Here is a 24,840-nt window from a genome sequence, read left to right as displayed (position 1 = left end):
CAAATGCTAATTGGGAGCGGAAACTATGTTTTACCCCTCCCTAACCCAGAGGATGCAATATATTGGCCATGGTATGAACCAGAGTCAAGATTAGAGTGGTGCTGGAAAAGCACAGCTGCTCTGGCAGCATCCGAGGAGCAGGAAAATTGAGGTTTCAGGCAAAAGCCCTTCATCAGGAATGGCCGAAACGTCGATTTTCCTGTTCCTTGGATGCTGCCTGACCTGCTGTGCTTTTCCAGCACCACTCTAATCTAAACTCTGGTTTCCAGCATCTGCAGTCCTCACTTTTGCCATGGTATGAACAAGCTCTGTGCTGCTACTCACAAAACTCAGTAATCCAAGCCATAAGTAGCAAAGAGCAAAGTGCATCACAGTAATTAAGTTGATTAAATGTGGTCTTTAAAGCTCTGGGGAAGGAGGAGAATGAGGTATGAAACAAAAATCACAGGGGATTTTCAGGTGTATACCAAACAAGAAGTTCATTATCCAATGAGCAGGAATTCCCCTGCTGACAGGACGGAAAACTTTGAAGATATGTTGCTTTATGTGGAAAAATGGTTAGGTTTGTCACTTCTCAGCAAACAAATACCAGTGTCAGCATTGCATTCCCAGGCTAGGAGCGGTACTGCTGCAGTGAGCATAAATCTCTCTCTGCTCTGCTTCAACCCGAGACACAGGTGGATACGTGCTTTCCATTTAGCAAACTGGGAGTTCAATTTTGGATGACATGGATTTTAATATTTCTTTAACTCACAGAAGCTTACTGCACTGAAAGATGTTGGTCACCCCTTCATGCCTGTAGCAGCTCTCCATAGGAGCTACATTTCATTCCACTCATCTGCTCTTTTCCCATAGCTTTGTGAATGTTTACCTTTTATATTTGTATCCAATTTCCTTTTGACTGTTAGTAATGTTCCTATAATATTCAATTTAAATTCTGAGTTTATCATTAAACAAAAATGGCAAAGAACTGCAGATGCTGGAAATCAGAAACAAAGGTAGAAGCTGCCGGAAAATCACAGCAGAGTGAGCTTCAGTAGGTCTGGCAGCATCTGTGGAGAGAAAGCAGAGTTAATGTTTCTGATTCAGTGACCCTTCTTCAGAACATTCTGCTGAGATTTTCCAGCAATTTCTACTTTTGTTTCTGATTTCCAGCAATTTCTATTTTTGTTTCTGAGTTTATCATATTTGGACTTTCTCCAGATTGCATTCATCATCAGGTGTTTATATCACCTGAAACCCTTTATTTTACTTTTGAATCTTAGCCCAAAAAGTGTAATCATTCTGCTTCTTTCCTTAATAGTTAGCATATGTTACACCTATCTTACTGGGTGACTTGTATATTGAAATATTTTTACACACTTATAGGAATCCCTTTGGAAATGGCACAAAACTATAGCAAAATATTTCTGATGAGACTTGATTTGTCAGAGGTTTATTCAGAATCAGGCAGCTTTATTTTGCTTATTACACTAAGCATTTGCGCTTGTCTTTAGAATCTGGCAAAATAAGCTAAAAATAGTTACAAAATGATAAGGATTGCCATGCATCCTACTCTTCTCAGTCTGAGAAATATCCAGGCCATTAGATAAAACCAAACACTCAGCAAACTCCCAATGAAAATGTTGAATGATTCCAGTGAAACATGAAACCAAATTAACATTGCTTTAAAAAAATACACAATAGCTAGCATAATCAAATGAGCAAATTATCTCTTATGGAAGGTTTTAGATTTTTATATTTGCTTTTTTTTTATTCATTTGTCACTGACAAAACCAGCATTTACTGCCCATCCCTAAATGCCCTGAAGGTGGTGGTGAGCCGCTGCCTTCAACTGCTGCAGTCCTAAAGGACACTCACAGTGCTGCGAGGAAGGGACTTCCAGGATTTTGAACCTGTGACAGTGAAGGAATGATACATTTTCAAGTTAGGATGGTGTGTGACTTAGCAGAGAACCTGCACATGCTGGTATTCCCATGTATCTGCTTTCCCTGTCCTTCTAGGTGGCAGAGGTCTGGAAAATGCTGTTGAAGAAACCTTGGTGCTTTGCATCTTGTAGAAGTCACGCACTACTACTTTAATGCACTGGTGATGGAGGAAGCGAATATTTAAAGTCATGTGAATGACCTTATGAGTAAACATTTTATCAATGATTTGTTTATAACAATAAATATTTTTTTATAAACAAATCATTGATCAAATGTTCATTCATATGACCTTGAATTCCTTTCTTTACAGAACTAAGGATTGGAAGTAATAAATTCAGTCTTCCTATTTATCCCTCCCTGAACAATGTTGCACAAGCTTCTAAGCTGCCCTAACAAGAAGCTAAGCATTCTTTTGTGAATTAACTTTCGCAAACATATTTTAGAATGGGAGCAAGAGTCACTGAGTAGCAGTAAAAACAGGACATTTTTTCTACTTTGAACTAGACTTCTTCTCCTGTTTGTTCAGTTTTCTTTTCTGATAAACTTTACTGACTAAGCTTCCAAGAAACCATTCAGCTGTACTGCATTTTCAGTGGCAGAGCACAGTGGTAGAGGAGGGAATTACAGCAAGGACCACAGAGGGGTTGGAGAATGAAATATTATTTCCAATACTGCACATGCTTCTCTAGACAAACAAAACTTGGTCGGTGAGTAGGAGATTTCTCCACAGGTAATGAAAATGTTTGAACAATGACGTTGTAACACAGACAAACGTGAATGGTGTTTGCTGCAAAGTGAGCTTACCTTACTCAGTGAATGCAAGATTAAGAGGAGACATACATTTTGTCACTCTGCTTTCTCCACTTTGGACACTCCATTATCTTTGTCTTTAAATTCGCACAATAGAGAAAGGAAATAATTCATGTTTCTCAGCCAGACCTTTATACTATTTTTCCGAATGAGTAGGCAGGCAGTACTGTTCTGTGTTAAGGTGGTGTGAGAGAGAGGATTGGGTTGATTTGTTCTCATTTCCTAGGCAAAAGTGAGGACTGCAGATGCTGGAGATTAGAGTCGAGAGTGTGGAGCTGGAGAAGCACAGCAGGTCAGGCAGCATCCGAAGAGCAGGAAAAATCGACGTTTTGGGCAAAAGTACTTCACCAGGAGTGAGGCTGGGAGCCTCGGGGTGGAGAGATAAATGAGAGGGGGGTGGGGCTGGGGGGAAGTAGCTGAGAGTGCAGTAGATGGATGGAGGTGGGGGTAAAGGTGATAGGTCGGAGGGGAGGGTGGAGTGGATAGGTAGGAAGGGAGATTGACAGGTGGGACAGGTCATGAGGACGGTGCCGAGCTGGAAGGTTGTAACTGGGATAAGGTGAGGGGAGAGGAAATGAGGAAACTGGTGAAGTCCACATTGATGCCATGGGGTTGGAAGGTACCTGATGAGGTAGTCACGGAGAGAATGTTCTTTAGGGAAAGCGGATAGGGGTGGGGAGGAAAATATATCTCTGGTGGTGGGGTCCGTTTGTAGGTGGCGGAAATGGCAGAATTCCCCTGGTCCTCACCTTCCACCCCACCAACCTCTGCATACATCATATCATCCTCCGTCATTTCCGCCACCTACAAACGGACCCCACCACCAGAGATACATTTCCCTCCCCACCCCTATCCGCTTTCTGTAAAGACCATTTCCTCCACGACTACCTCGTCAGGTACCCTCCAACCCCAGGGCATCAATGTGGGTTTCCACATTTCCCCTTCCCCCCACCTGACCCCAATTCCAACCTTCCAGCTCAGCACCGCCCTCATGACCTGTCCCACCTGTCAATCTCCCTTCCCACCTATCCGCTCCATCCTCCCCTCTGACCTATCACCTTTACCGGAGGAGAAAGTGAGGTCTGCAGATGCTGGAGATCAGAGCTGAAAATGTGTTGCTGGAAAAGCGCAGCGGGTCAGACAGCATCCAGGGAACAGGAGAATCGGCGTTTCGGGCATAAGCCCTTCTTCAGGAAGGGCTTTACCCCCACCTCCATCCATCTACTGCACTCTCAGCTACCTTCCCCCCAGCCCCAAACCCTCCTATTTATCTCTCCGCCCCTGAGGTTCCCAGCCTCATTCCTAATGAAGGGCATTTGCCCGAAATGTCGACTTTCCCGCTCCTCAAATGCTGCCTGACCTGCTGTGCTTTTCCAGCACCACACTCTTGAATCTTGCTCTCATTTCTTCCTCCTCTTCCTGGGAAAGTGGCTCACCTCAACTAATCACTGTTCCTTGATAGCTTGATAGCCCATTATATGGTAAATTATGGGCACATACCCACATCTCTCACCCTGCGATTCAGGAAGGTGTTAGATTATTTAGTGGTGTCATCAGCTGCTTATTTCACATTTGCAAATTTCCAAACTAAAAGATGGAACTTTCCACACAAAACACACGGTGCGATCTGGCAACTGAATTAATTCCAAACACTGTACTCCTTGAATGACAAGAGTCAAATTGACAATGTTTGCTTGAGTATAACGCCAGAAATACCTCATCTGTAAGAACTCTCCATAACTAAGCTCAGTTGAAAAATTTGATTTAGCAAAGAATACAGTAGAATCTATCCACGTCTTTTCGTCCAAATTTCTCCCTTCAGCTTGAGATCAGTTAACACAACTCAGAGGTGGGTCAGCTGTGAGCCCTGTGTGGCCCAACAGGTTTGGCAGTGCACTCTGCAATGGAACCACCAGGGCAGCTCAATATAATGTTAACCAAAACTAGGGAGCCAGCAGCTGAATGATTTCCAGCCAATTCTTGTTAAGAAGACTTTACAGATGAGGTTTGACTGAAAGAGGAAAGACCAGCAACCAAAGCAAGACAAAGAAATGCAATGTGAAGGCATGTTGCTGTGCAGTGATCAAAGCCCTGGTTAATGAAAGCACTGCCAAAGACACAAAAGGAAGCATCCCATTTCTGGGGCATGAGGTTGATGGCAACAAATTATGCAATTGAATGGCTGTTACATGCTACACAGATTATTGTTGCAAATAAATGGTTATTTTCTGTTGTACTCTGATCAACAGAGATAACTTATAGTGAGTGCTGTGACAGGAAGTGAAACATCCAGATTTGATTGACAAATTATTTATCTCTTCATATCCCAAAATAGAACATAGCATAAGATCCTTTCTTGATGTGGGAAATCTAAAAGTATAATAACAACTGGAAGAGGCGGCTTTTCATTTTCTATCCAGTAGCAGCATCAGATATTGGACAGGCAACCTCCAACACGGAACTCTCTGACTTAATGTAAAAATCCCAACCTCTAAAACAGGGCCTCTCTTAATGCAGAACCCTCTTTCTCTGATACTGGGTGCTGTTACGCTGATTCAGGGTGCTGTTACGCTGCAGATTTAATGTTGGTCCACTGTATCACAAACATTACCTTTGTTTTCTTGTGTGAAACATAGCAAAACCTTTGTATCCAATCCACCCTGTTTCTACTAAATCTTTCCCATTTGTCTTTCAATTTCAATATGATACTTGTTACCAGCAAGTTTCCAAGTTCCACCTTTCCATTCTGTCAGTATTTCTCCGCACTGCTCTGTCTCCTTGCTGGAGTTTAGTTTTATAGACATGAGCTATGCCACATCACTTGAGGGGCAGTTATTGCTATGTAATGTTGCAGATAGCGAGTGCCACTAGGCCGGGTGACCATAGATCATGTTTATGGCTGAGTGAGCAGACAAGACACTGGAGGAGGAGTGGGAATCCCGGTTGATTTACCCCGACTCACTTCTAGCCTAGACATGCTGAATCCAAACATCAAATATATCATCCCAGTTTCCAAGTCCATTATGAGCAACTTGTTGAACACACAGATCAGGCACTCAAACACCTTACTTGTGAAGTAATAATAGAGTCATAGAGATGTACAGCATGGAGACAGACCCTTCGGTTCAACTTGTCCATGTTGACCAGATATCCCAACCCAATCTAGTCCCACCTGCCAGCACCTGGCCGATATCCCTCTAAACCCTTCCTATTCATATGCCCATCCAGATACCTTTTAAATGTTGTAATTGTACCAGCATCCACCACTTCCTCTGGCAGCTCATTCCATACACGTACCACCCTCTGCGTGAAAACGTTGCACCTTAGATCTCTTTTATATCTTTCCCCTCTCACCCTAAACCTATGCCGTCTAGTTCTGGACTCCCCCACCCCAGGGAAGAGACTTTGTCTATTTATCCTATCCATATCCCTCATGATTTTATAAACCTCTATGAGGTTACCCCTCAGCCTCCAACGCTCCAGGGAAAACAGCCCCAGCCTATTCAGCCTCTCCCTAAAACTCAAACCCACTAACCCTGGCAACATCCTCATAGATCTTTTCTGAACCCTTTCAAGTTTCACATCATCCTTCCGATAATATGTAAAGGCTTTTTAAATGTGAGCCACCAGGAGATACCCCGAAGCATTGTTCAGTAGAATAGAAAATGGTGACATTTTCTTCTCAAATCTTTTCTTTTTGCCATTCAAGTGTAATGTTCCACTCTCATGTCACAGCTTGGATCCAAAGTGGGGAGGATGTTACCTATTGTGTAATGCTTTGATGGGAGCCATCCAAGGATAGCGAGAACAGTCCAGCACAGTAGAACCCTTACACCTGGATTTAATCAGAATAAAAGATGAAAATCACAAGGCAGCATGCACACACACAGTCAACTGTACCTATGGACAACCTCGCCACAGTCCGCAGCCGTTGAACCTCGGCACCTGGTGTCATGGCAACAAAAGAAAACAAGTAAAAACCACAAAGCATTTCTCAAACCAACATTCAAAAAAGAAGCAACAACTTGATTTAAATGTAAAGTGATGCGGAGAAAATCTCAGGGATTCAAAACATAGTAATAAATCAACAGGCAGGTTTTATTTTGCCCTGTCGTTCATGTAAAACAAAATCTGAAATGTCAGACTGACAGATTGTCAGGTGAGCACATCAGCCATCAACAGCTAGGAAGAGGGAAAACTCATCCAGGGTTCTTGAGTGTTATCATGATATAACAACTCCCAGCTGGGACATCACAAAATCAAGACAAGATTAATCATGATCTTGATGCCTCTTGTAATGAACAGCACTCCTCTCAAAGGCTGGTCAAAATTGGGAATTTGCAGATAAATGCTTATGCTTGTTCCAACTCTGCTGTGGCACTGCAGTGATAGTACACAAATGCAAATGAATATCCTGGAAGGAGCCGGTTTTTGGAATTTGAGTGTGTGACTTCAGGATTTTAAAAAAATATTCTAATTTTCTCTCCTGAGTCCTCATTGGAATACAAGCTGAAGTAGCTACTATTAATGCATGAGTCTTAACTGTGAGTATTGCCTGCTGTTCACGACATGAGGCATCAAGATTATGACTGGTCTTGTCTTGATCCTGATGTCCCATCTGGTGGGGGGGGGTTGTCATAGTAATAAGACTCGAGAGTCCTGAATGAGTTTTCCTTCCCTAAGCCAACAGTCCAGAGAGTAATTACTGCTCCAGTTGAGGGGATAGTCAGCCTATTCAGTGTAGAGATATTCCTCACATCCAATCAGTTTGTGGGCTCCCCTCCTGCTCATTGTTTGGGCTGTGGGAGCCCATAACAAACCTTTTCACAACTTTTGGACTTGCAAATCCTTCCACTGCTTCACATTTCTCTCCAAGGGAGGAAAGAAAAGATAGAAAAACATAATGTTTGAAGAGGTGAAATGTGGGAATTCAGAGGTAGTTACTGTATACCCACCCCTGGGTACAGTTCTCATGGCAAGGTTTGCATTCTTTGTTCTCATCTGGGTATTTGAAGATGAGACCCCTCTCTCCCTGGATTCCCTCTGGACACTTTGCCACACAGTTGGGTCCATCTTTGTAATGAGCACATTGAAAGCAGTGAGCAGGTCCCTGAAGAGAACAAAAAAAATCGATGAGGTTAGATCAGACAAAATTGGTTTCTTTTTGGATAAATGGCACCCTTCCTCTTCTCTGCATTCTCAGTCAGTTGAAATTAAGACTCAACACTCCAGCTTCTATTGTGACCCCTTTCCTGAAAACTACAGATCTCCTCATTCCCTCGGTTTCTTCACCTCAACCGCTCCCAGTCCACAACAAACAATCTGATCTTCATCTCAATGAATTGCTACTCACTGATTCATCCCATATTTCCTCCAAATCTTTTTCAATCCAGGCATGTCCTGTATTGTGGACCTTGGGCCATGGACTTGGTTCTCTCCATTTTTATGGTCAAATTGGAATACATGCTTTTGCAATTGCACTGAACACACCTTGTTTCGAGAAACAGGCAAGTGCATAACTTTGAGTTGTGACCAAAATAGCCCAGTCACTTGGTAACAGCTGGTTACTTGTGAGTTACAACACATTGTGCCATGGGTTGGCAGGACAGGATTTCATGCTTGCCATTGCCCAGACAGTGTCACTGTGGGAAGCTAACACAGAAGGTAGATCCTTCTTGTGCAACTCATGATGAACAGCAATCAAATAAGAACAGCAAAGGCCTGGGAGGAAATCACCCATCACTTGTTTGGCTAAGTCACAAAACAAGGAAGAAAATAAATTATGGCTGTGAAGAAAAGGTGAGGTATGGCATTGAAGGTGAGTTGGAGGTTTGGATTCGGAGTTGGCTGGCTGGAAGAAGACAGAGGGTAGTAGTTGATGGCAAAGGTTCATCTTGGAGTGCCATCACTAGCGGTGTTCCGCAAGGATTTGTTTTGGGACCATTGCTGTTTGTCATTTTTATAAATGACCTGGAGGAGGGGTTAGAAAGTTGGGTGAGCAAGTTTGCGGATGATACGAAAGTCGGAGGAGTTGTAGACAGTGAGGAAGGATGTGGCAGGTTACAGCGGGATATAGATAAGCTGCAGAACTGGGCAGAAAGGTGGCAAATGGAGTTCAATGTAGCTAAGTGTGAGGTGATTCACTTTTGGTAAGAGTTATAAAAAGATGGGGTACTGGGCTAACGGTCGGATACTTGGTAGTGTGGATGAGCAGAAGGATCTTGGTGTCCATGTACACAAATCTTTGAAAGTTGCCACCCAGGTAAATAGTGCGGTGAAGAAGGCATATGGCGTACTGGCTTTTATTGGTAGAGGAATTGAGTTCCGGAGTACTGAGGTCATGTTGCAGTTGTATAAGACTCTGGTGCGGCCACATCTGGAGTATTGTGTGCAGTTTTGGTCGCCATACTATAGGAAGGATGTGGAGGCACTGGAACGGGTGCAGAGGAGGTTTACCAGGATGTTGCCTGGTATGGTAGAAAGATCGTATGAGGAAAGGCTGAGGCACTTGGGGTTGTTTTCATTGGAGAAAAGAAGGTTTAGGGGTGACTTGATAGAGGTGTATAAGATGATTAGGGGTTTAGATAGGATCGACAGTGAGAATCTTTTTCCACGTATGGAGTCAGCTATTACAAGGGGGCATAGCTTTAAATTAAGGGGGGGTAGGTATAGGACAGATGTTAGGGGTAGGTTCTTTACTCAGCGAGTCGTGAGTTCATGGAATGCCCTGCCAGTAGCAGTGGTGGACTCTCCCTCATTATGGGCATTTAAGCGGGCATTGGATAGGCATATGGAGGATATTGGGCTAGTGTAGGTTAGGTGGGCTTGGATCGGCGCAACATCGAGGGCCGAAGGGCCTGTACTGCGCTGTATTCTTCTATGTTCTATGTTCTAAAAGAGAAAAACAAATTTGCTTTCTAACGTAACATCAGTTCAAAGTATCACCACTTTTAATTCTGTCCCTGCACCTTCCTGAAAGTATCCTTTGAAATTTTATAAAAAGGCAACAGATTCATACCATCCCAGGCTCAGATACCTGCAGAAGTAGGTGCTGCGTGATAAGAACTCATTTCAAACATTGCAGCCTGATGATGTTAAACTGAGAACAGCTGATATCTTCTCATTAGTCATGTGGAAACCTAAAATATATTGATCCACACTATAGCACCCTCCCCTCCCACTGACTCCACCTAAAATACAGAAACATTCTTTAAAATTAACTTTTAATTATGAAAACCAAAGTGAGTTAAACCGCACGTAACCAGTTCTGACCCACAGTAAGTGTCACTTATCCTCATACCGTCCCATTGCAGGTTGGGCCTCCCTCGATCTTCTTACACTCTGGGTGACACTGCATACACATGGAGCCATCAGCATACTCTCTCTCGTCGCTGTAGAAACAACAGTAGAATGGGTACTGATTCTGCATCCTTCCCTGCACATATGTAAGATCCCCCCATGATATGACTGATATTTAGCTCACATCAATCTGGAGTTGCTTCTGTTCATGACTTACTTGTTCACCTTATTAGATTGGAACGTGAAACCTATTTGATTTGCTCCAAGATCTTTAGAAGCAGCACTGACATATTTCTTAAGATGGTTCTGGCCTTAGCCACTCTTCCTGACAACTCTCTCAAGCTGCTTAGATCCATGTTGAATAAATGGAGCATGTGGAAGATCGGTTAGCTCAGTCAATAACACTCTCACATCTGAGTCAGAAGGTTGTAGGTTTGACACCCTCCCTCCACCCATTCTAGGACTTGAGAAAATAACCTAGGTTGACATTCCAGTAGGGTATTGGTGGAATGCTGCAGTTGATGCTATTAAACTGAGGTGGTGTTATTAAACTGAGACCTTATGACCTGTTTTAGTGGTTCTAGTGGACATGATGATCCTTTGGCACTATTTGGAAAAAACAAGGAGATGGCAGTGTCATTGCCGATATTCTTCCATTATCTAACAACCAGTATCAAATAACAGATTTACCATTCAGTTACTATTTGTGATTCCTGCCCAGTGCAAAACAATGCCACATTTCCCAACATAGAAACAAACATAGAATGGCAGGAGGACTAGGCCATTCAGTCCTTTGAGCCTGCTGCATCATTCAATGTAATCATGGGTGATCATCCAACTCAGAATCCTGTTCCCGCTTTCTCCTCATATCCTTTGATCACTTTAGATCTAAGAACTATATCTAACTCCTTCTTGAAAACATTCAATGTTTTGGTCTCAACCGCTTTCTGTGGCAGAGAATTCCACAGGCTCACCACTCTGTGGGTGAAGATATTTCTCTTCATCCTTGTCCTTAGACTGTGATCCCTGGTTCTGGACTCCCCAGGCAGCGAGAACATCTTTCTTGCATCTACCCGACTAATCCTGTTAGAATTTTATATGTTTCTATGGGGTTCCTCCCCCCTCACCTCATTCTCTCAACTCTCGTGAATATATTCCTAACCAATTCAATCGCTCCCCCTACGTCTGTTCCGCCATCCTAGGAATCAGTCTGGTAAAACATCTTTGCATTCCCTCAATGGCCAGACATCCTTCCTCATATAAAGAGACCAAACTGCACATAATGCTCCAGATACAACTGCAGCAAGACATCTTTGTTCCTGTACTCAGACCCTCTCACTATAAAGGCCAACATACCATTTGCCTTCTTCATCTTTCAGCAAGAAAATAAAGTGAGGAAGTGTGGATGTTAGAGATCTGAAACAAACAAAAACAGAAATTGCTGGAGAAATTCAGCAGCTCTGGCAGCATCTGTGGAGAAAAAGAAGGGTCACTGGACATTATACCTGTTTTCTCCAGAATTTTCTCTGATGCTGCCAGAGCTGCTGAATTTCTCCAGCAATTTCTGTTTTTGTTTGTTTCAGATCTCTAACATGGTGGTGGATTGGGAAAGGGGGAGGTGCAATGACACTTGGGTGTCTGCGTACATCAGTCACTGAAACTTGGCAAACAATAACAATTTTCTCCAGAATTTTCTCTGATGCTGTAGACCTGATGAGTTTCTCCAGCATTTGCTGCTATTGTTTGCCAAATTTCAGTGACTGGTGTACGCAGACACCCAAGTGTCATCACACCTCCCCCTTTCCTTGGATTTAATACTATCCCTAATCTCCATTGACAGCCACGTTTTCAGTTTTATTTTTATGCCAGACTTGATTAGATTAGATTCCCTACAGAGTATAAATAGGCCCTTCGGCCCAACAAGTCCACACCGATCCTCCGAAGAGCAACCCACCCAGTCCCATTCCCCTACGTTTACCCCTGACTAATGCACCTAGTACTACGGGCAATTTAGCATGGCTAATTCACCTAACCTGCACATCTTTGTGACTGCGGGAGGAAACCGGAGCACCCAGAGGAAACCCACGCAGACATGGGGAGAATGTGCAAACTCCACACGGACAGTTGCTCGAAGCGGGAATTGAACCCAGGTCCCAGGCACTGTGAGGCAGCAGTGCTAACCACTGAGCCACCGTGCTGCCCCCTTGAATGAACTTTTGCAGCTCATCCACACACTTTTTAAATGTTTGCCATTCCCTATCTACCATCATTCCCTTAAATAACAATCCCCAATTTATCATAGCTAGTTCGCACCTAATACCACCGTAATTTCCTTTATTTAAATTCAGGACCCTAGTCTCAGAAACAATTTTGTCACTCTCATCTTAATGAAGAATTTTATCCTATTATGGTCACTTTTCCCTCAGGGCCCATGCAAAACTAGATTGGGCATTATGTAATAAAGAAAAAATAATTGACAATCAAGGAAACCTTTGAATTGAATTGAAGTACTCTAGGATGTTTGAGAAAAATGATCTGGTGCTTTTTGAATACAAAACTTTCTACCTTTCACAAAGCACAGATCGAATCAAGGGGAGATCTGATGATATCATAAGATTTAGAAATTTATTGTCTTACAAGACATTTTTTAACATTTATGTATTATTTTAGAGACAATGATAATTGTTCTCCGAGCGGGCAATCAGAATCTGACTCTCTTTCAGGGTGGTGTAAGTGCAGAATATCTAACAACTAAGAGTATGTTACAAAGCAAGGTTTAGAGAACAAAGCTTTAATAGTTGATCAACAGGATGAACAGCCTTTGAAATGCCTTCCTACTTGTCATATCCCCTACACTGTGTGGTTTTAAATCAGCTCTTGGTGTGACAAAGTCAAAGTGAACATGTGATTGAAAGACACAATTTGAACTGTCGTGCTGTTGCATCAGAGGGTTTGAAAAGCTGTGATAAAAGAATCACTCCTGAGATAAATAAACAATAATAGGGTAATTTCACAGTACAAGCAACTTGTAGTAGAAAGCTCTCTCATAAGGACCAAAAGGTAGTTTTCTCTACTCAATGATTGTGGGCTGCAGGTACTCCATATGACTGAGGTCATGAATGCAGGGGGAAAAAGGCTACTGGAAATCTTTTTAATCCTAAGTCCATACAGGAAGATGAAATTGGATGTAGCAGCGTTGAGAGAAGACATCGATGCAAATAGGACATTTCAGGAAGTGACTAGGGATAATGCAGTAAGTGTCACAGCAACTCACCCTTCCTGGAAATTACAGCTCTTCACACAGGTGCCACCACGACTGTGGAAGGCACAGGACAGACACTGACTTGGGCCTGGCCCCCAACATCCATCACTGGAACACAAAGGATCACACACCTTTTTCTCAGCCTCTGGAAAAAGAAAGAAGAAAGAGATACATGCACAAATCAGTATGGACATACAGCAAGTTTGACCTAATATTTAGATATAACCCAGCTCCACCCACCAACTTCAGTCAGGAGGTGGCTACTCTTTCCTGACCTCAAATATCCATCGACAATTTGCTGTTTGCAAAAGATTCAGAGCAGAATGCCTCCTACCCCTTAATGTTAACACCTAGCTTCCTGATGGCATAGTGAATGTTCTGTGTACTATCGTATCCTATTAAAGTCCAGGTGTGATTAAGATTTTAGTATCAGATGAAGCAATAATAGCATTACAATTGATCTGTATTTAGGGACATGAGGAGGGATATTAACATCAGCCAGGATTCCTATCACTGATTGCTAAACATTGACTTCCCCACTTCCTAGGTATGCATGCATATGGACTTAAGATAGGGACAAATGGCCCACAAGGTCAAAGAGTCATCAGTGACTCAAATGAGATATCAGAGAGCTATACAAAAGCAACCTCATTCCAGTGAGGTGTTATGTCTCTACAACAGAGACGATGCTTCAGACGTTCTCTACTGGCCTCCAGAGATCAAATGCAGAATATGTGATGAAAGCAGGAACAGTAAGTGATAGAACGAGCAGCACTGGCAAAACATGCTGCAGCCCACTTTTATTTTGTAATCAGAAGGATATTCTTCACCAGCAACTGGTGAACAAGTTGAATTTTTCATTCTTCACCATGGAAGCAATGACAACAATCTTCTATAGTCCAGGCACTTCCTCATGTATAAATGTAGTGTGCTTCAGGGCTTAGGGACAGAAGTTTGCTAAATTTTCTTGTCACTGATGTAGCTAGGTCATCATTACCAGAGAAGAATTGTGTGCTTAAGATATTAGCACTGTTTTAGTACCAACTAAACTCAACAGAAAAAAATGCACTCTGCAGTTCAGGATTGCTATTAAACTCCAGCCTGTGATTGTTGCCCACAGAACTGGAATTAAGCTTCATGTTTTAAGGCCAGTCATCAATCACAGCACCTGTTAAATGTGCTTTTTCTATTTGAGCCATTTTCTCATGACACATTTAGGACTCATTACAGGTTTGATATGCAAGCCGCAGCTAATTTACTTTCTTCTTTCAAACATACTGACTCTTACTTGGGTACAGTGCCACAGCACTGACAATTCCCCAGTGCATTGCGCAAGGGGACCATGTCATTCAATTCGACAAACATGGTTAGGCTGTCCATCAGCTTGTGGCATCACAGCCAAGTTGATCACAAACTCACACCCAACAGGGGCTGCTGGATCATGATCAGGTGTAGGGGTTGACATTTACCCTTCTATAAACCAGGGTCACTGCCGAACAGTCTGGCTGCACTTGGCTAACTCAGTTCAAGACCAGAGTCAAAACTGGGTGCTCTTACATCGTACAGGCAGTGAACAGAGCTGCTCAATCAGTCCTCAGTCTGGAGTGTCTCTTTCAATATCACACTATGACAAGCCAAAACAGTATTACAAAAGCAGTATCAGTTCTTACACCTGCTAACTTTCAAGCTCAAGGTCTCTTTCCCTCCTTCCTTTTCCATTAAGATTAAAAGCTTTGACAAAATCTTTCTTTTTTCAACAATAATCATTTTCAAGATAAATATTCATTCAGATAATTGCATTACAAATTATTATTTTAGGTAACACATATTTATTCATTCATTCTGTGTGCAGGAGTTTGACCTGATTATTACCTTTAATTTAATACACTTACTCAAGGGGTATATTTAAGAGATGGATACTCAGTTAGCATAGTACTACAATAAATGTACCTTTGCCTCAAAGATACCCTTGAATAACATAATAAAATTGAAGTAGTAAATATTCAACTCCACAATCTCGCTGTTCCCAAACTGCTTAACTGACATTCAATCCTGAGACACCAATAATTTCCTCTTTTTAACATTGGGAAGATTGAAGCCATTGTCTTCAGACTCAGGCACAAATTTCATTCCCTCACTGATTCTATACCTTGACCTGTCTCACGTTGAACCAGACTGACCATAAGCTCTCTGTCTGATTTGACCCGGAGCTAAGCCTCTCACTCATGAACATCTCCATCACAAAGACCATATACTCCTAACTCCATAACATCTTCCATTAGTGCTCCTGCATCAATTCATCTGCTGCTGAAACTCTCATTTCCACTTTGCTTTCCTCCAAGCCAAACCATTCCAATAGTACCTTGGTACCCGTCCAACCAATGCCTTGATTTTTAATTTATCATTCCTTGTGTTCAAATCCCTCTATTGTCTCAACTCTCCCTATAATTTTTAACCTTCTCCAGGTCTACAGCCCTCCAAGAACTCTGCATTCCTCGAATTCTGGCCTCTTCTGCACCTCTCACTTCTGTTACCCACCACTGTCTTGAATTGCCTAGACCCTAACTTCTGGAATTCCTCTTTAAACCTCTATTCCTTTAAGTTGTTCCTTAAAGCTCTCTCTTTGGTTAGCTGCTCCAATGTCCTGTTATATTGCTCAGTGTCAATTTTAAAAAATCTTGCTATAGTGAAGCACCTTGTGTTAAAGATGCTTTATAATTACAGATTGCTATTGAGTTTCAGAGAGAAAAGAAATGTATTCCTCTCACTTACTGCAGGTTGCTTCTGGTTTGTTTCTCTTGATGATGGGTTCAGGGATCATTGTCCTCCGACTGTATAGTGCTGTCCAGTTCAATGTGTGATAGTAGCAGAGTAATTTATTGAACGCCACGTACACCTGTCCAGCACCAATCTCTTTTAACGACTGAAACCCAAGAGATGTCACTTGCTTCAACTTCATGATCATCAGAGACAAACCACGGCTACAAAAAAGGCAGTGAGGATCATAGTGAGGGGTCTTGGGACTAATTATAGTGGTACAGTACTTGATTTTGCTCATCCACTTCTATTCCCCACCGTCACCCTCCCATGCAACATAGGATGACACCTCCAATCAAGAGCTCACTGTGCAGGGAATCTGGAAGCAAAAACTCTTATGTTCCGGTAGATTAATGCAGACTAGTTGATTTGTATATTTGTAGGTATATTCCTATGTGTTACTGTATGACAGCAAGGAACTGACCACCGATCGCTCAATTATGGGTAGGGTAACAGTGAATCATAGAATCCCTACAGCTTGGAAACAGACCCTTCGGCCCCACAAGTCCACGCCAACCCACGAAGAGTATCCCACCAAAACCCATTCCCCAACCCTATCACTCTACATTTACCCCTGACTAATGCATCCAACCTATACATCCCTGAAGACTATGGGTAATTTAGCATGGCCAGTTCACCTAACCTGCACACCTTTGAACTGTGGCAGGAAACCAGAGCACCCGGAGGAAACCTGCGCAGACACAGGGAGAATGTGCAAACTCCACACAGACAGTTGTCCAAGGCTGGAATTGAACCCAGGTACCTGGCACTGTGAGGCAGCAGTGCTAACCACTGAGCCACCATGGCTCCGGGGTTATGTTATTGATAATCCAGAGGCCTGCCTAATGACCCAGAGACATTACAAATCTCAATAGCAGGCATCTGGGCAATTGATTCAATAGGTCTGCAATAAAAAGCTATTATCAGTAATAGTGACCATGAAACCAATGGATTGTCTCAAAACAAAAAATCTGGTTTGCTAATATCCTTTTGAGAAGGAAACCAACTATTCATATCCAGTCTGGCTGACAGGAGATTGTATGTAATTAGACCCGACCCATACTAATGTGGTTTGCTTCTAACTACCCTGTGAAATAGCCTGACAAACATTCAGTTGTATTCAAGAAGGTAACAACTCAACACCACCTTTGGACAATCAGGGATGGAAAATAAATGCCTGCCTTGTCAGTGACATCTGCATTCCATTCTAAAAGATCACTCCAAGGCTCTTTTATCATTCCCTCTTCTGAAGGCACTGACTCTCACAGGGGTATATTCCATATTTAACAATGACTCACCTATAAATGTCCACTCTTCATGTTTAATTTCAGACAGTGTATGTGGGCAGCTGCAGGGGAGGGGGGTTGGAACGTCCTCATCACACTTGAGCCCAATCCTATTCTCATCCACAATCCAATGAGGGAGTTACAACAGGAACCACTTGATTCTGATTAGAAATTTTGAGCTGACATTTCACCAGCCTCTCTCCCTTATCAGGTTAGGATACTGAAGCTACCTGGGCAACCCCTCAATTGTCTGACTGAGATTTGATACCTTCACATCACTAAGCCTCTTTTTTTTGGAAATTCTTACTTGTAAAGTGTCCTGCCTCCAATAGTAGTTAGATTGGAAAAGACACTAAAATCCGTCATGTTTTGTGGCCAGGACTGAATATTCAAGTAACCTAGAAAGAGAGCGAATTCAGGCATGATGTTAGACTACTTCAAATTGACAGACCTTACACTCAAAATATCAGCCTTGCATCATCATTGTGTTTGATTTTTTGAGTACATTTCTGTCCAAGATCATTAAAAATAGGACCACAGGAACAGGAATATACAATTCAGCCCACCCAGATACTCCAGAATAGTTTTATTTTTGTAAATCCTCTCTTGCTGTTTGCATCCTTGGCTGAGGATTCAGCCAGCCTGTACTTCGTTTTCTGCGAATCACCCAATAACTGGAAACAGAAGTGTGCAAGAGAGGCCCAGGGCCAATTAATTACCCTCCCCTCCACATTTCCCTTAATATCTAGTTTTAGAAGCAGGATGGTGTTTGGCAGCCCTTTGGATCCATGCCCAGAATGAAGTTTGATATGATCAACACCCTGGCTCAGCCTCTCAGATTGTACCTAATGTTATGCTGTACTGGTATAACCTTGTTCCAAAATCAGGCTGTATCTGGAAGGCACACAATGTACTGGCATGAATTTTATATCCATCAGATAATTGAATAAAATCACCAAGCACTGTTTAGAGCACTGGAGTTAAAAAACTTATGAACTAGCCCTTAAATCTGTGAACTCAAAAATACATAATGAACCAAACTACTCGACTCCACTTCAGGATTTTTGCCATCTTGTTGAAGTACCCACCTGTTATCTCTTGAACAGTTTGAAATACCTTCAGTTTTTCTGGATCAAGAGGTGCAATTTTGTGATACAGATCCCTAAAACCAGCATAAAAGCAGGAATTAAATTCATTCTGAAACTAAGACAAGTTCCATCATCTGCAAACCATATGACCCTTGAACCATATAATCCATTAGCAAAACTATTTACAAAATTCTCAAACACTTTGTACATATTAGAGAACTCGCAATTCGACCGGCACTTTTCTTCAGAATCACAAAGCCAAAAAAAATTCAGAACATTAACATGCAAACAAGATAAAAAGAGGAAAACAATTTTGTAATCAAATTTAGTCCTTGCTGTGTGTGAATAGGAGTGAAGCCCTGAAATTGAATGTGTTATTATCTCAGTGAGGTTAGAAATAGTTTTCCAAGATGAAAGGTGACTTAAAGCATGACAGAATTCCCCTCATGGCTCAGCTGAAAATGACCAAACTATTCAGACTATAGGGCCCTGATTTAATCTGAACCAGGGAGAAAGTTGGAATGTTACAGTTAGTTTCTGCGCTGTGATGGGGAGGAGTAATAACTGCTGCTGAAAAGTCCAATTTCTGAAGAGGGAGAAATGAAACATGGGGGTGTTACTGAAAGAGGATTTGATTTGGCGACAAAAGAATATCTATTATCTGTGCCATTCAGCACCTCCCTTCCGCTAGCTAAAAGTGTCACATTATTCCCAGGTCCCTGCAAAAGACAAACTTCAACCAAGTGGTACAAATCCCCACACTGATGTCCATACATTATTTTCCTAGTGGGTGAAATGAATGAGCAAGAATGAGTTAACATTCCACAAAAATAAAACAATGAATTGCAAATGCTGGAGATTTGAAACAAAGACAGAAGATGCTGGAGAAACTCAGCAAATCTGGCAGAACCTGTGGAAAGAGAAACAGAGTTAATGTTTCGAGTCCAGTGACCCTTCTTCAGACTAAAAGCAGCTGGGAAGTGGTGGTATTTATGCTGATAACAGGATGGGCTTGGGGTGGAAGGAGTTCGTGAAATAGATAGAGACGGTACTCAGAGTGAAAGCTAAATAGGAGAAGTAGGCAAAGGGATTGCTGATAGTTGGGAGAGAGGTAAATACAGAGTGGGTACTAACAGGAAGTGTGAATTGTTGAAAATGGGTTGACTGTGCTGGGAGCAGGACAGGACCTGGGGGATGGATAACGAACATCGGCATCTCACAATTTCTTTTCATAGCCATTAGTGTTGTACAGTATTTGCATAATGACAGTTCCTTTTCACCCGTCAGTCTGATTCAGTTTTCTTCCTTACCCACTGATACCAGTGATGAGAAAGTCAAGATTTCCTGTGATCTTCGTGCAGTTGATAAACTGATCGATGTTGTTTGAATCCACTGTCTGATATCGACTCCCAGCTCCAGTCCCGGCACAAGCTGGTTATATAAAGAAAGCAGAGGACACATCTGAGTAAGTTCTTTCTCTTTCAAAACATTCAGGTCAGAAGAACCGAGGTAAAACTTCTGGTCTGTTCGGAATTATTTCATCTCAGCCAAACAGAAACCTGGCAATTTCCTGCCATTAAATACACCAAGATTTACTGTTTGGCTTCCCACGATGTATTGAAGGGCTGCAAACGTCTGCAGTATCCAAGAGAGAACCATCAAGGGGGGGGGGGAGATTGCCAAAACAAGATGGGGAGGGAGTGAAAACATAAGAAGTCTCACTGGTAACAGAAATATTGTTGAATTTGCAATTATTGTACATTCGTCTTGTGTGAAATGCAACACATAAAATGGATTCTATGAAATTCGTGCAGCGGAGCCTCCATGTGCCTGATGGTGGTGCTGTTGGAGAGCAGGAACTGGAAGCTCCACGTCACCACAAACAGATATACACAAGACGGCAACGTTGGAAAGTTCCTGCAAGGAAAAAAAATCTGACTTTGTCTGACTTCAACATTTGGTGCAATTCAAATAAACAGAACTAAATTTCCTCAATGCATCATATACACCAATCAAGAGAATTTAGAAATGCTGAGTAACTGCTGGCGTGGTGGTGGGTAGAGGCACAGGCTGGCGAACAGTGCACGTGAGTGGACTTTGGAATCCCCATGCCATTACTTGAGGCCAAGGGAGTTCCTTTCAACCAGCGTTAGTAATGTCAGCCTTATCAGGCGATTTGTTCAATTGCTGTTTGTGATCCTTAGTGCCCACAATCAAGTGTTACATTTACCTACATAACAGCAATAACTGCTCTTGAAATGTAATATTTGGGTGGGACTTCCTGGGGCCATGTACTGTTTTAAATAGATTTTCTTTCAGGAGTATGTCAGAAGTAGTGAAAGGATTCTGTTCTGCTATTGATGGCTCAGCATCAGTATAAAATTCCTGAGGGATTCTTGTGATGCAGTGGTAGTGTCCTATCTCTGAATCAGGATGCCCCAATTCAAATCCCACCTGTTCTAGAGGTGTTTAATGACACAGAATCATAGGATCCTTACAGTGTAGCAACTGGCCCTTTGGCCCAACAAGTCCACACCGATCTTCCGAAGAGTAACCCACCCAGACCCATTCCCCCTCCCTATATTTACCCCTGACTAATGCACCTAACCTACACATCTCTGAACACTATGGGCAATTTAGCACAGCCAATTCACCTAACCTGCACATGACATCTCTGAATAGGTTGCTTAGAAATATATAAAATTCTCACATTGACATGTTCATATATTTGGGGAGGAGACTCTGTTCCAATGAAGGCTCCACACTGAAAGCCTAAACTACATTCTCAGCCATTTCTAGCATTTTCTACTTTTCTTTCAGATTTCCAGCATTTACAGATTTTTCCTATTTTTCAGTAAACCACAGACTGTTTCTATTCATAAGTGCACATTGTTTAAAATGCAACCCAATACTGCTTCCATCAAGAACCACAAATTTGACACAATGAAAAAAAGTTCACTGTCTTGCCACCAATCTCTGGGTAAAGGCCACACTAATGCTAGACCCCTGAGGGCTAATTGGTACCAGGATACTTCGGCCTCTATTTCTGTGGCTAGTGGCTTGATGGGACACAGAACTACTGACATGGGGTTGGGGGCAGAATCTGGAATTGGGAAATTCAAGGAAGTGAAATTTCTTGCAAATTCACTGTCAATTTTATCAAGTTGCTACGAGGCTAAGCTGCCGATTGTGTGCTGGCAGCAGCCACATTTACAGAGTAAAGAATGTATACCAAGTGTTAATTATGTGAACAATATAAAATGCATAAGTAAATTAGACAGCTTTATCTAAAAACATCAAATTGGAGGTTTAAAAAAACTACACTTCTCTCACTTTTTAAAATAGGCCTCTCAATATGAGATCATACCGTAGATACTTAGAACAAGCCAACAAAGATGATCTCACTGACTGGTTTTCCAGGTTAATTTCAGCTCCAGGTTCCAATGTGTTTTCAGGCACTGTGGTTTGACAGGCTGGATACAATTCAAGCAACAGAACTCAAATTCCAATCAGCCACTAACTGGTACAAACATTTCTATTTACCCCACTAATATTGTAGCTTAAGGGTGTATCTGTTGCCGGGTCACCCTGGTGAGGAAGAAAGTCTGGCCAATACTGTTCACAATTTGCTGCTCACCTTTCGGACACAGACCATCACACGGCTCGCACATTTTCACGCCATTTTTCTCAACCTCCATCTTGTCACTTGGACAAGCTCGGACACAAGAACTTTGATCAACAATAAAATTTGCTGCAGGATAAAAGACAGAGGAAACCAGTTACATTGCATGAGTACTTGCCTGAAAGTGCCAGCAATGATTTCCAGTGGTTAAAAAAATTTCACCACAAAGTAGATTGTCCATTGGCATCATTTTTAACTTAGGAGGAGATGGATGATACCAAAATGGCTAGCCATGATACACAATGCCTGATTTTCCCTCCCAGTGACTTTGGCGAAAAGAGAAATCTAATGCTACATATAATGAGCTAATTCAACATTGACAACAATTAAAATTACTCTACGGGTACATAGAATGCTGCAGAGTGTCTCCTGACTGGTGAGGATCAATAGTTGAAGGACAAAGATTTAAGATAAATTGCAGAAGATTAAAGGGAAAGTGAGGAGAACCATTTATTAAACATAATGCAACTTGCTGTTATGAACTGGAATGCACTGGTGGCAAAGTCACCAAAGACCAAATTACCTCCTTCTGCATTGAATAATTCTCTAAAATTTCTGCACGACTCTCCATGTGTTGAATGTCAGCACAACAGAAAGGCAACCCTATTCCATGTGCTTTTTAAAATGTGCACAGGCTAGTTTACAGGTAGTGGAGATGGGATCCAAAGTCAGCATCCTGAGCCATACAGAACATGAAATTTCCAGATTCTCCCCACCAGCCTATTGAGTTAACCAAACCCAGCCTGGAAACAAATTGAGTGCGGAGAGGGACAGGATGTTTTGTTGGGAAGGCAGATCATTACTATACATAGTCCAGTGTTACAGACACTGCTGAGCATTGCATAAGTTCTCCTGATAAACCCATCATTTAAAGAGTGTGAAATGAGAGGGAAACAATTTTCCATCAATAATATAGACATTAGATGCACTTACCAGGGCAGCTCTTCACACAGAAAGCTCCATACATATACTTGGTATCTGGGTTGCGCTCTAGCTGATAGGATTGCTTGTTGTAAATTAATGGTTGTGGACAGACTGGGACACAGGCATTACTGTCATTAAACCGCCTGCATGCCTGTGGGAACATAATCGTTATGAAAGAATCAAACTGGCTTGAGGAATAACCATTTCATAGTCTGATATTTATGCACACCATTGTTCCTCATTGCTTACACACTTTTGAGCAGTCTCAATCTGTCAGGCTCAAACACACTGTCTTTCAATTCCAATCACTCACTCCCCATCACTAATACTTACACTGCCTCTCAGACCTTGTTTCATTTCCTTTCTGTTATGTTCAGTCTGGCTGTCAGTCCCATCACAGCCTGATGAAGGGCTTTTGCCCGAAACGTCGATTTTACTGCTCCTCAGATGCTGCCTGAACTGCTGTGCTCTTCCAGCACCACTAATCCAGAATCTGGCTTCCAGCATCTGCAGTCATTGTTTTTACCTAGTCCCATCACAGTAACTCACTGTCAGCCTCAGTCCCTCAGTTCCCACTGCATTCTCCCACATTCATTCCAATTGGTCTCCATGGTGGTCTCATCATATAGCTTCTCTCTTTATGCTCATCCCTCTTCTGAGTGCTCACATTATAAATCTCTATTGCACAATCATTCTTTTTCTCATTCACCTCTCAGTTTGTGTTATTTTTTTCCCAACAGAATGTCTTCTGACCAAAGTTGAGTGTTAGTATCATTCCTGCCAGGCACTCAAATCAATCAGACATAGGACAGAATTGTCTGTCAGACAGCACTTCCTGAAGAGGAAGCAGACAAGCCTTTTTGCTTGTTCTTGACTACATCACCACCTCCTAATAAAATGGTTCAGGATCAGTTCTCAGTGTTCACTATGCCCGGTACAGTTAGAATTTACACTTCATATGAGGAAAACGGACAGGAGATCCTCAACAGCTCGGAGAGCTTCTCTAAACATAGAAACAGAGGGGTAATCAATCTGAACCATTAACTCTGTTCTCTCTCCACACCTTTTTCCAGATCTCATTATTTCGGGATGTCTGGTTTAATTTCCATGCAAACTCCTCACAGTCACCTGGGGTGGAATCAAACCTGCATTCCTGGCACTGTGGGGCAGCAGTGTTAACCACTGAGCCACCATGCCACCAGCAAATTATACTGGAGTTCACATTTTGTCACCGATTGACTGAAGGAAGATACTTACGAAACAGTCTGTATCTTTTGGCCCTGAACATCCACCGGCACATTCACTGTGGCAGCACTCACTGGGGTTGTGTTGTCCAAAGCATCGGCCATTGCACTGAGGAGCACACACTGATTTGGTCACTGTGAGGAAGAAAAGAAAGTAGTAAACAGAAAAGAGTATGTTTTGTGGTCTTGACAGTTGGAAGTGTCAAATTTAAGGAGAAAGTGAGGACTGCAGATGCTGGAGATCAGAGCTGAAAATGTGTTGCTGGAAAAGCGCAGCAGGTCAGGCAGCATCCAAGGAGCAGGAGAATCGACGTTTCGAGCATAAGCCCTTCCTGAAGAAGGGCTTATGCCCGAAACGTCGATTCTCCTGTTCCTTGTTTGCTGCCTGACCTGCTGCACTTTTCCAGCAACACATTTTCAGCAGTGTCAAATTTAAGCAAAGGTTAGAATCATTACAGCTTTTTCTACTTGCTCATAATTTTTTTTACCTATTTACCTCA

At 42.3% G+C, this 24,840-nt stretch overlaps 1 protein-coding gene and 1 long non-coding RNA gene across 3 annotated transcripts in view; one reads left to right on the top strand and one right to left on the bottom strand.

Moving 5' to 3' along the window:
• Positions 1-24,840, bottom strand: part of LOC122543329 (receptor tyrosine-protein kinase erbB-4-like) — a 180,953-nt gene that overhangs the window by 26,348 nt on the left and 129,765 nt on the right. Inside the window, exons 6-16 of one of the 2 annotated variants that reach the window (XM_043681858.2) lie at positions 24,354-24,475; positions 23,106-23,247; positions 22,128-22,241; positions 19,801-19,921; positions 18,491-18,564; positions 17,710-17,800; positions 16,072-16,280; positions 13,312-13,444; positions 10,039-10,129; positions 7,694-7,848; positions 6,639-6,683 (exon numbers count right to left, since the gene is read on the bottom strand). In XM_043681858.2, coding sequence (XP_043537793.2) covers positions 6,639-6,683; positions 7,694-7,848; positions 10,039-10,129; positions 13,312-13,444; positions 16,072-16,280; positions 17,710-17,800; positions 18,491-18,564; positions 19,801-19,921; positions 22,128-22,241; positions 23,106-23,247; positions 24,354-24,475 — 1,297 coding nt within the window. Of the gene's footprint in view, positions 1-6,501; positions 6,574-6,638; positions 6,684-7,693; positions 7,849-10,038; positions 10,130-13,311; positions 13,445-16,071; positions 16,281-17,709; positions 17,801-18,490; positions 18,565-19,800; positions 19,922-22,127; positions 22,242-23,105; positions 23,248-24,353; positions 24,476-24,840 lie in introns of both variants that reach the window. The other variant, XM_043681857.2, reaches the window with a different exon arrangement.
• Positions 19,822-24,840, top strand: part of LOC148134659 (uncharacterized) — a 51,899-nt gene continuing 46,880 nt past the window's right edge. Inside the window, exon 1 of the long non-coding RNA XR_015755729.1 lies at positions 19,822-19,955. This is a non-coding gene — a long non-coding RNA (uncharacterized LOC148134659). The remainder of the gene's footprint in view (positions 19,956-24,840) is intronic.

This window comes from Chiloscyllium plagiosum, unplaced genomic scaffold, assembly GCF_037043375.1.
Source record: "Chiloscyllium plagiosum isolate Xiang-an unplaced genomic scaffold, Cpla_swu_hap1 HiC_scaffold_53X, whole genome shotgun sequence".
NCBI lineage: Eukaryota > Metazoa > Chordata > Chondrichthyes > Orectolobiformes > Hemiscylliidae > Chiloscyllium > Chiloscyllium plagiosum.
The sequence above is the reverse complement of the archived record's forward strand: the minus strand, read 5'-3'. Positions and strand labels throughout refer to the sequence as shown.